General features: G+C 59.0%; 1 protein-coding gene across 2 annotated transcripts in view; it reads right to left on the bottom strand.

Annotated features, from left to right (window-relative positions):
* Positions 1-1,186: 1,186 nt before the first annotated feature.
* Positions 1,187-11,603, bottom strand: part of TASOR2 (transcription activation suppressor family member 2) — a 45,716-nt gene continuing 35,299 nt past the window's right edge. The window contains exons 18-24 of one of the 2 annotated variants that reach the window (XM_059847596.1): positions 5,929-9,594; positions 5,141-5,266; positions 4,732-4,885; positions 3,963-4,068; positions 2,758-2,933; positions 2,335-2,452; positions 1,187-2,059 (exon numbers count right to left, since the gene is read on the bottom strand). In XM_059847596.1, the coding sequence (XP_059703579.1) occupies positions 2,056-2,059; positions 2,335-2,452; positions 2,758-2,933; positions 3,963-4,068; positions 4,732-4,885; positions 5,141-5,266; positions 5,929-9,594 (4,350 nt within the window). In that variant the 3' untranslated portion in view covers positions 1,187-2,055. Of the gene's footprint in view, positions 2,060-2,334; positions 2,453-2,757; positions 2,937-3,962; positions 4,069-4,731; positions 4,886-5,140; positions 5,267-5,928; positions 9,595-11,603 lie in introns of both variants that reach the window. The other variant, XM_059847595.1, reaches the window with a different exon arrangement.

The following is an 11,603-nucleotide window of genomic DNA, read 5'->3' as shown; positions in this document are numbered from 1 at the left end:
CTCTGGTCTGATTCACTTCAGTTCCTGAGCAGCAGCTCCAGGCTGAGATCCTGCAGCATCTCTGCCTGCCGGGCCTGAGACGGGAGCGGTTCCTGCAGGAAAGCGTTTCCTGGTTCCGTGGTTCTTTCCAGGCCGTGCTGCTCTGGCTGCCTTTGGTGGGGCAGGGGTGGCTCAGGCTGTGCTGGCACAGTCCCCGTTCCCTGCAGCCACCCCAGTACCACAGCTGGAAACAGCAGGAACAAATAATTCCTGCTGGGCTGCTCTCCATCCTCAACACCAGCCGTTCAATCCCGAGCGATCCTTCTTCCCCGTTCCCTGGCTGGCACAGCTGTGCCAAGCGCCAGGAGAACCGAGGGAAAGCCTTGGAGCAGCTCTCCAGGGTGTCCCAGTGGCACGGGCTTCCCCTGGCACCGTTCCCACACAGGAACTGGGCTTTGATCCTGTCCTGGTCCCAAAGCTGAGCTGAGCCCGCCTGGGCCTCCCCCTCTCCCTCCTCCCAGCCGGGCTTCTGGCACTTCCTCCTCCCCAGGTGCCACTGGCAGGAGCAATTCCCGAGGTGCCACTGGCAGGAGCAATTCCTGAGGTGCCACTGGCAGGAGCAATTCCTGAGGTGCCACTGGCAGGAGCAATTCCTGAGGTGCCCCTTGAAGGAACAATCTCGAGGTGCCACTGGCAGGAGCAATTCCTGAGGTGTCACTGGCAGGAGCAATCCCAAGGTGCCCCTTGAAGGAACAATCCCGACGTGCCACTGGCAGGAGCAATTCCTGAGGTGCCACTGGCAGGAGCAATTCCTGAGGTGCCACTGGCAGGAGCAATTCCCGAGGTGCCCCTTCCAGCAGCACCCCCTGAGGTGCCCCTTGCAGGAACCCTTCCCACCCTCAGCTGCTGGGAGCGGCGTGGGGAAGCTCCCTCTGCCATGCCCACAAGCCAGGTGGAAAATAAATCCTTAGGTGATCCCATTATCCCTACCTGCTGTAACCTGGGCATTCCTCTGGTTATTCCATCCTTCCTGCAGGGAAGCACGATGGGATCCATCATCCAGGAGCCCACCACGGTCTTGCTCACTCCTTGCTGCTTCCCAGCCTCTGTCCCAGCTGGGAAATCCCCCGCCCTCCCTTCCCCTGCTGGAAAAGGCCGGATGCTGAGCGGGATCCCCTCTCCAGAGAGCAGAGCTGTGTGACACCCATGGTTTTGGAGGTTTTATTAATCAAACTCTTTACAAAGTCATCCTGTACAGAGCGGCCTGGCAGTCCTGGATTTAAAAACGAGCTGAAGGACGCCCCTGCCCCGCGGAGCCGGGTCAGGAACGGGGCTGGGCCGTGCTGCTGCCCCCATAAATAACAGCTTATTGTGTCCCTGCAGCCCGGCTTCCCGCTATTTACAAGGATTCCAGTGCTGGGATTCCACGAGTCCCAGCAGGGAACCGGTACCAGGAGGCATTGGGGGTGAGCTGAAATGTAGTGTGGGCCTGAACAGCAACGACCACGTGGGAAAGGGATTTGTTCTCATTCCTCATCTTCAAGTAGACTTTGGGAAATTCATTTCCCTGCTCCAATGGCAGCTGCACGAAAAGACTCGAAACCACCCCAATAATTTGGCTGTACCGTTAAAAGAACCTTTCCTATGGGAGACTGGATGGCAGGAATGAATCCCTGAGGATTTGCATTTCCCACCTTTAAATAAGATTTATGTACAGAGCTAAACCCGACTTTCCCCCACCTCCAGCAGCTGCTGGGATCCACTGGGAGGGATGGTGGGGATCCACTGGGATCATTGGGATCCAGTGGGATTGATGGGATTGACTGGGATGGATGGTGGGGATCCACTGGGATCATTGGGATCCAGTGGATTGGATGGTGGTGATCCACTGGGATGCACTGGGATTGATTGGGATGGTTGGCGGGGATCCAGTGAAATCACTGGGATGCACTGGGATTGACTGGGATGGTTGGCGGGGATCCACTGGGATGGTGGGGATGTCCCCCACAGGACCGGGATGCCCAAACTGGTGTCACAGGGCCCGGGGAGGAGCCGTGTCCTGGTGGCTTCACTTTGTCACCTGCAACACAGAGACGTGGCCCAGGTCAGAGCCTGGCACCCTCTGGGCAGTGCCAGCCTCCTGCAGAGCCTCCCCAGGGCCAGGCCTGGAGTTTTTCCCGTGTTCCAGCAGTGCCAGGCTGCAGGGATCAGAGCGCTGACTGGCAGATCCCACATCCAGCACTTCGGGATGGTCCCTGCCCCGCTGTAGGATCCCAGCTCCCTGCTGGCCACCCCACAGACAGCCCTGAGCCGTTCCCAGCTTTTTGGGATCAATCCCAAGCTTTCCCCACTTACCAGTAGCTTCTTCTAAAGGGAGCAGCCACTTTCTGCACCGTCCCCAGGAAGGTGGTGATGTCAGCCACCAGAATTCCTTGGCTCTCCAGGACCTCCCTGCAGCTGCTGCTGGCATTTTCTGCAAGGGGAGGAGCAGCAGCTCCGTTAATTCCAGCCAAGGAGGTTGTTCCTAAACCTGTGGGAAATATCCCTAAACCCCACCGTGGCTGCTCTGCTGCTTTGCCAACAGCCTCAGCCACCCACAGGCTCCAAAAACCGCTGGAATTCATCATCCTCCAAAAATCCAGAATTCCCTTTCACCACTCCCACCTGACCCGCACCTGGAAGAAGCGATTCCCGCGGGAGCGCGGGGATTTTTTATCCCTCCCCCATCCCTTTCCAGGGCACTTCCAGACCCGCAGGGTGGGTTTGGGGTCCCCTCACCTGTGAGGTACACGGCGAACCTGGCGCGGACGTGCTGCACCTGCAGCTCCAGCAGGCACTGGGCGCGCCGGGGCTCGGGCGCGGAGTCGCAGCCGTGGAAGGGCAGCAGCTCCAGCAGCTCTGCCCCCTGGCACCACCTCAGCAGCAGCTGCTTCCTCTGGGCACTGCCATCCTCCCTGCTGAGAGGGGCACGGGCAGGGCTCAGGGGCTCCGTCCCTCTCCATCCCTCCCTCCCCAGGGAAGGTGGGATTTGCCTTCCCAGGTGCATTTTCCAGCCCCACGGGTGATTTTTGGACCCAAAGTGGCAAATTCCCCCCTGCTCCAGAGCTGCCTGTGCTGGTTTTGTCTGGGGTTGGTTCATTTTCATCTCAAGGGCTGCTTTTGGGGTTTGTGCTGGGAGCTGTGGGTGGGTCAGGGAGGGTTTGGGAAGCCAAGGCTGCTCCTGACTCACCCCACAGGCCTGGGGGCACAAGGCCAGGCCAGGTGAGTGCCACTGTCCCAAGGGGTCTCCCAGAGCCTGGAATCAGGCTCAGGATATAAAGCTGGGAGGAGGAGAAGGAAGAGGGGATGTTGGGAGAGGTGGTGATGATGGAGCCTGGCTTTCCCGGGGATGGCCTGTGATGGGAAATGGGGATGAATTCCTTGGCTTTCCCAGCTTTCCCTTTCCCTGCTAAACTGGCTTTATCCCAGCCCAGGAGTTTTCTCACTTCACCCATCCATGGATGAACCCAGGCCAGAGCAGCTCCATCTTCAACCATTCCTGGTGGGAACTGGAGTGGCAATTCCTTCTCTGCCCCCCCAGCTCAGGGCCCCCATCCCTGCCCAAATCCCAGATGTGACGGGGCAGGAAAGGGACCAGAGGGGGCAGAGCCCCAGGAAGGTGCCCTGAGCTCCAGGGGTGTGTCAGGAGCTGGGATGAGCTGGTGGGGAGGGAGGGAAGTTTGCTGTGGGAGTTCTGGGAATGTGCAGCTCCTCAAGGGAAATCTGTGCCTCTCCAGGAGCCTGCACCACTCCCTGAGGGCATCTCTGCCAAGGAGCCAGGGAGGAGCCTTATGGAAGCCCAGCAGGGAGCAAGGAGAGCTGCCAGAGCTCTGCCTCATCCAGGATCACATCCAGGACAACGTTCCAGGCCATCTGATGCTCTCCAGGTCCCAAGCCCTGCTGCTCCATCCCAAAATCCCCCATTTGCCAGGCAGAGCCCTTACCTGAGGTCTCCTCTGAGCTTCTTGCTCTCCCTGTGGTGCAGGAGCCACTTCCACCTCCCTCTCCTGTTCAGCCTCTCCAGCACCTTCACCACCTCCTTCAGTTGGCCTGAGGGGACACCAGAGCTCAGGGTGGCCGGGCAGGGGACCTGGGGCTCTCTGGGCCCAGCCCTGCTCCAAGTGGGGCCAGCTGGGGGTGCTCAGGGCTCTGTCCAGGGGAGCTCTGAGTCTCTGCAAGGATGGAGACTCCAACTGCACAGGATGGGGAACTGGGATCCCGTCCTGGCGTGGTTTTTCCCTGATATCCAAAAGGACACGTGCAGCCTTCCCTGTCACCTCACTGAGCACCTCCCAGAAGAGGTGGCTCTCTTTTCTCTGCCACTTCCCACTAAGGAGCTGGAGGCAGCAGCAAGTTCTCCTCCTTTTTCCACTGGATACTGGGAAGGAATTCCTGCCTGGGCTGGAACTGCCAGAGCAGCTGGGGCTGCCCCTGCATCCCTGGAGTGTCCAAGGCCAGGCTGGACACTGGGGCTGGAGCAGCCTGGGACACTGGGAGGTGTCCCTGCCATGGAATTGGATAATCCTTAAGGTCTCTTCCAACCTAAAGCATTCCATGAGTTTCCAGGCCAAACAAACCTCCTGGGACAGCCCTGCCCTGTCCTGGGGACCCCTGAGCCGGGCACTCCATCCCGATGGGACCCAAAAGTCAGAGAGGCCACAACTCCCCCCTGGAAACAAGGGGAATGTTTGGGAATGTGCCAGTGAGACTCACCCAGGGTCACCTTTTCCAGCAGCTCCTCGTCAGACACCACGAACCCTCCGGCCTGGAAGAGCTCCTGGAATGTGTCACCTGTCACCTCCTGGGGATCGTCCACGCCGGCGAACACCACGCTGGGGCAGCGCTTCAGCTCCAGCAGGGAGGGCACCTGCTCCAGGAACACGGCTCTGGGAACGGCCCCAGCCCAGCCCTGCCCTGCCCAGCCCTGCAGCATCCCAGCATTGCTGGCCCCACGTCCCAGCCCAGCGCTGCATGCTCCCATCCCCTGGAGCCAGTGAGCCAGGAGAGGCCGGACCAGGGAATTCCAACCTCACTGCTCTGAGCTGGGCTGCTCCAACTGGTTTAATGGATCCTGGGGTTAAAGCCCAGTGCTGAGAGAAGGAAAAGAGGGGTTCAGGCTCACAGTGTGGATGTGGGAGGCGATGTCCTCGTTCCTGACGATGACCAGCAGCCGCTCGCTGTCCTGGTGCTGCGCTCTGCAGAAGTTCAGGGGCTCCATCCTCACAAAGCCCTCGGCCTTCAGCAGGGCCTGGAACACAAACAGGGGAGGCCTGGATGGGGAATGGTTCCCTGGGAACAAGGGGAGAGGAAGGGGAATGGGAGTCCCCAGCCCTGCAGGGATGTAAAAGGCACACGGATGTGGCACCTGGGGACATGGGCAGTGGTGGCCTTGGCAGTGCTGGGGGATGGCCAGACTTCAGACTAAACCAGAGTAGTTTTAGGTGGGATATTGGGAAGGAATTCCTGGCTGGGCTGGAATTGCCAGAGCAGCTGTGGCTGCCCCTGGATCCCTGGAGTGTCCAAGGCCAGGCAGAGCACCCTGGGATAGCGGGAGGTGTCCCTGCCGAGGGGTTGGAATTGGAAGATCCTTAAGGTCCTTCCCACCCAAACCATTCCATGATTCTCTGATGACTCGATCCCAAGGTTCCTGTGACTGCTACTCCAACTCCTGGCATTGGCAGCCAAGGTGGCTCCTGGCTCCCAAACCACCCCTGTCAGGTTGCCCAAGCTTCCCTGCTCCTGCCACCCTCAGCTCTCCCATGGAGCTGCCCATCCCGATCCATTCCATCCATCCCAATCCATATCAATCCATCCTGATCCACCCCAATCCCTCCCCATCCATCCCAACCCACCCTAATCCACCCCAACCCTCACCCATTCCCTCCACCCCCATCCAGGAGCAGCTCCCACCTTCACCCTGTCGAAGAAGGGCTCCGTGCCCGTCTCCAGCAGGTAGAACATTCCGGGCTGCCCGCGGGCGGCCACGCGGCGCAGGTGGCAGCGCAGGGCCCCGCACAGCTCGGCCACCATTCCCCGGAACGCCGCCGTCCCGCGGGGCCGGGCCAGCCCCGGCCGGCCGCCCCCGGCCTCGCCCTGCACCGGGGCGGCGCTCCCGGTCCCGGCCCCGGCCAGCAGCACCCTCTGGAACTCGGAGAACTCCTGCAGGATGCCGGCCACGTCCCCGCGCGGCTCCGGCTCCGGCTCGGGCGGGGTGCGCGGGTGCCGCAGCCGGCTCAGGCGCAGGGCGGCCCCGCGGTCCCGGCTCCTGGCCCGGGAGCGGCTCCTCCTGGCGGCCCCAGGGTCCCCGCGGGAGCGGAGCCCGCCCGGCCACGCGTCCGAGGGGGGAATTGTCACCTGCAGGGGGCTCCGGCTGCGTGGGGACAGCGGGACGGGGGCGCGGCGGGGAGGAAAGTCCGTGGGGAAGATGCTTTTGGAGGTAGAAAAGGGGGGTCTGCCATTCCTTAGGATTTCTTTTAGCTTATAATGGAAGCGGAGACACTCCATGTCCAAAGTGTTCTGGGTGATCTCCTCCAAGCCCCTCCAGGTCCCCAGCAGGGAGCGGGCCAGGTGAGACTCCCGGGCACGGCGGCGGCGCCTCCGGGGAAGCTGGAAATGTTCCATCCTCTCCTGGCACTGCCTGGTGACCACGAGGCTCCCGTAATCCCTGGGGTCATCCCAGTCCCAGGCCTCCCCGCGCTCCTCCGTGTGCACGGAGCTCCTGGAGGAGCTGTCCCAGGTAGTCCTTGTTCCGGCAGCACCCGTGGATCTCATGATGCAGGAACTCCTGCTTGGAAGAGGGGAGCGAGAATTCCCCTCCAAACATTCCTGGTCTGAGTCACCAAAGGAATTCTCCAATGGATCTTCAAAGGCCAAGCCCTCGTGTGTGTCTTGGCTCGGGAGCTGCTCTTCCCTTGGGAGCAGATCCGAAATATCCTCAGCATCACTGAACTCCAGGTGTTCTCCAGAGAGATCCCGGGGCTCGTCCCATGGCGTGGGAGAAGCGGGAATTTCTCCCTGTCCCACCTCAGTGCCGGCACAGTCGGGATCAGGGAACACCTGGGATCCCTGGGGGTTGTGCTCACACACTTCCCAGGGCTGGCACAGGGGACACTCCCGGGCTGGGAAAGGTGCAGGGCTGGGAATGCTGCCTCCTTCTTCCAGGTCCTCCGGCAGGAAGGGCTCCTCCCCGGGGCTCCCTCTGGCATCCCCTGCCTGGCTCCGGGGGCTACCATGGCTACCATGGCTCCTGGGGCTGCCATGGCTACCATGGCTCCTGGGGCTGCTCCTGGGGGTGCCAAAGCTCCTGGGGCTGCCAAAGCTCCTGGGACTTCTGGGGCTACCACAGCTCCTGGGGCTACCACACCTCCCAGGGCTGCCATGGCTCCTGGGACTGCTCTTGGGGCTGCTCCCAGGGCTGCCACAGCTCCTGGGGCTGCCATGGATCCTGGGGCTGCTCCCGGGGCTGCCATAGTTCCTGGGGCTACCACAGCTCCTGGGGCTGCCATGGTTCCTGGGGCTCCCAGGGCTGCCATGGATTCCAGGGCTGGCACAACTCCCGGGGCTGCCATGGCTCCTGGGGCTGCTCCTGGGGCTGCCATGGCTCCTGGGGCTGCCATGGCTCCTGGGGCTGCTCCTGGGGCTGCCATGGCTCCTGGGGCTGCTCCCGGGGCTGCCATGGCTCCCGGCCCAGCGGGCACTGTCTGGAGTGGGAGGGAGCATCCCGGGGAGCGCCTCAGGGAGTGGCGAGCCCGGTTCCGCAGGCTCCGGATCGTCCCATGGGTCACACGGAGAAGGAGGAGCAGATCCCAGCCCCGCTGATGCCTCCAGGGGGGAGCAGGGAGCTGGGGATTCCACCAGCTCTTGGGAACAGCTGGGATGGAAGGAGCCATCCAGGCTCCAGGCAGCCATGCTCACCTGGGCGGCTCCTCCATCCCGGCACGGCTTCCAGAGGCGGCACAGCACCGACTCCCGCCGGCCCGGCACGGGAATGCTGGGATTGGAGTCTCTGGGGGCAGGAGAAGCAGGAGCTGAGTCCCCGTGGATGTTTGGGAAGCTCTGCTGCTGCCTGGGGAGCTCCTGTATGGCTGAGATGCCCTCCCTGATGGAGGAGGAGGGCTCTGATTCCAGAAGGTGATGGTGGAGAGGGATCTCCGCCATCTCCGTGTTCGTGGTGTCATTCCCAGGGGAATTCTCTGTCCCAGGGAACACATCCTCGCTCTCCTCAGCTCTGCAGTCATCTCCTGTGTCTGTGTACTCAAAGGGGGAGTCCCGGCCATCTCCTGCTCCCATGGGATCATCCAGCTCCTCCGTGCCGTTGGCAGAGGGGCTCCCCAGCTGTTCCTCCACCAACAGCCCGTTCCCACCTTGGTGTGACTCCTCAGCATCCAGGGAATTGGGGTCGGGATCGGCGTCATCCCCGCCCCACTGGGAGAAGCAGCTGCTCTGTCCCAGGTCGCTCTGGGACGGGGACTGGACGCTCTCCATGGGCTGATCCTCTGGAGCAGCCCATGGATCCACGGACCCGGTGGGAGAGGTCAGGCAGACGGAGCTGGTGTCGGGGGACAGGGCCAGGCTCATTCCCAGTCTGCAGGAGGACCCCGCGCTCCCAGCAGGCTCCCACCGCTCTCCAGAGGGCGCCTGATCCCGGTTTTTGTGCTCGGAGCCGTTCCCCAGCGAGGCTCCGGCAGGATCCGGGCTGTCTGTGACGCTGTCGGGCTGTGTCCCACGGACAAGGCTGGGCTCAGGGGGGACTGGCAGCTCCCCGCTGTCCCCGTGGGGTGACCCCAGCTCGGCCAGACCAGCCACTCCAGCCCCATCTGTCTCTGACTCCGGCGTGCCCGGAGCGTCCCAGGGATCCGGGAGCTCCTCCTGGTTTGGTGACATCTCCTCGGGAAAGCCTCCAGGGTCACTCCCGGCCCCATCTGAGGGCGCTGGGGAGGATCTGTCGGGGCAGGGCGGTGCCAGGGAGGTGGGGCTGGGCACGGGGTCCTCTTCAGGAGCACCAAACTCCTCTGGAGACGCCGAATTCCCTGGATTCTGCTCGCTGTGCTCGCATTCCATCTCGGCATCGCTGCTCTCGGACAGCACCAAATCCACAGGGCCCAGGAAGGAGCCTTCATCCTCCAGCTCCTCGTTCTCCTTCTCCTCCTCCTCCACCTCCCTCTCCTCCTTTTCCGAGTGCTCCGAGGGCTCCTGGCATTCCTCCCCTTCCTCAGTAGCTCCCCCAGGCTCTGCCCTTCCAGGAGTTGCCTCCAAGGGCACGGAATCACAGGCAGGCTGCGGATCGGCGCCATCCTCAACTTCCAGGGACTGCCCAGAGCCTCCCACTCCCTCCTCATCCTCGGGAGGGCCGGGGCCACTCCCCAAGCCGGCCTCCTGCTGCTTCTCCTGCTGCTGCTCCCCGTTTTCCTGAGGTGCACTGGGGGGCTCTGTCCACGGAGCTGTGCTGGAGTTTGGGGTTTGGCTCCCCGGGATTTCCGTGCCCGGCGCATCCGGGGATTTGCTGGGACAGCCGAGCTCCTCGGGAGGGCTGGGGGTGATCCTGGCATCCAGCAGGTCCTCCTTGGCTGGCTCCTCCTGGTTAACAAGAAAAAAACATTCCTCATAGGAAAATGCAGGAAAAAACCCACTGGGATATTTTTTTCCGTCGTGCAAAACAATTCCAGCCCTATGGAAGCTGCTCCTCTGTTCAAGTTTTAAAGGAATTATTTAAATTCAAGGATTCAGGCTGGGAAATAACTCAGCAGATCCCCACATTTTATGTTTACCCCAAGAACCTCCACTCCTGACCGTGTGCAGACTGGAGAAAGTGTAAAAATTAATTTCAATTTTTATCCAGAATGGAATTTTCACGGATTTCACCAGAAGGATGAAGGAAATAATGCAAAGCACTGCACTGGCACCTGTGTGGGGAAAAACCCCTGAGCCAACAAATCCCAGCTTTCAAATCCACGTGGGAATGAATGGCTGTGCTGGATTTGGAATTCTGCTCTGGAATGCTGGGGGCTCCCCTGATCCCTCAGCTGAGGACACCCAAACTCGGAATTTCAATCAGGAACAGGCGCTGAGCTCGACCCTTTAATTATTTTAATTTGGGATTCCTCCCCCTTGGAGAGCATCCCTGCTTCCCTGGATACCCCACAAGCACATCTCCACTCCTCTGGAAAATGCTGCTCCTCTGAGAGGAAACTCCTGCTCTTTTAAAAGGAAAATGCTGCTCCTCTAGAAGGAAATTCCTGCTCTTTTAAGAGATGAAAATCCTCCTTCCCTAAGAAGAAAATCCTGCTCTTAAAGGAGGAAAATCCAGCTCTTAAAGGAGGAAAATCCTGCTCCCCAAAGAGGAAAATCCTGCTCCCCAAAGAGGAAACTCCTGCTCCCCAAAGAGGAAACTCCTGCTCTTTTAAGAGGAAATTCCTGCTCCTCTAAGAGGAAACTCCTGCTCTTATAGGTGGAAAATTCTGCTCCTCTAGAGGAAACTTCTGCTCTTCTAAGAGGAAACTCCAGCTCCTCTAGGAGGAAACTCCTGCTCCTTTAAGAGGAAAATCCTGCTCCTCTAAGAGGAACATCCTATTCTTTTAGGAGAAAAATCCTGCTCTTTTAAGAGGAAAATCCTGCTCTTCTAAGAGGAAAATCTTGCTCTTCCAAAAGGAACATCCTGTTCTTTTAGGAGGAATAATCCTGCTCCTCTGAAAGGAAAATCCTGCTCTTCTAAGTTGAAACTCCTGCTCTTATAGGAGGAAAATTCTGCTCCTCTAAGAGGAAAATCCTTCTTCCCTAAGAGGAAGATTCTGCTTCCCTAAGAGGAAATTCCTGCTGTTTTAAGAGGAAAATCCTCCTCCTTTAAGAGAAAAATCCGGTTCTTTTAAGGGGAAAATCCTGCTCTTTTAAAGAGGAAATCCTGCTCCTTTAAGAGGAAAATCCTGCTTTTCTAAGAGGAAAATCTTGCTCTTCTAAAAGGAACATCCTGTCCTTTTACGAGGAATAATCCTGCTCCTCTAAAAGGAAAATCCTGTTCTTTTAGGAGGAAAATCCTGCTCTTCTAAGAGGAAAATCCTGCTCCTTTAAGAGGAAAAACTTGCTCTTCTAAGAGGAATACCCTGTTCTTTTAGGAGGAAAATCCTGCTCTTCTAAGAGGAAAATCCTGCTCCTCTAAAAGGAACATCCTGCTCTTTTAGGAAGAAAATCTAACTCCTTTAAGAGGAAAATCCTGTTCTCCTAAGAGGAAAATCCTACTCCTTTAGGAGGAAAATCCTGCTCCTTTAAGAGGAAAATCCGGTTCTTTTAAGGAGAAAATCCTGCTCTTTTAAAGAGGAAATCCTGCTCCTTTAAGAGGAAAATCTTGCTCTTCTAAAAGGAACATCCTGTCCTTTTAGGAGGAATAATCCTGCTCCTCTAAAAGGAAAATCCTGTTCTTTTAGGAGGAACATCCTGTACTTTTAAGAGGAAAATCCTGCTCTTTTAAAGAGGAAATTCTGCTCCTTTAAGAGGAAATTCTGCTCCTTTAAGAGGAAATCCTGCTCCTTTAAGAGGAAAATCCTGCTCCTTTAAGAGGAAAATTCTGCTCTTCTAAGAGGAACATCCTGTTC

Source organism: Haemorhous mexicanus, chromosome 5 (assembly GCF_027477595.1).
Source record: "Haemorhous mexicanus isolate bHaeMex1 chromosome 5, bHaeMex1.pri, whole genome shotgun sequence".
NCBI lineage: Eukaryota > Metazoa > Chordata > Aves > Passeriformes > Fringillidae > Haemorhous > Haemorhous mexicanus.
The sequence above is the reverse complement of the archived record's forward strand: the minus strand, read 5'-3'. Positions and strand labels throughout refer to the sequence as shown.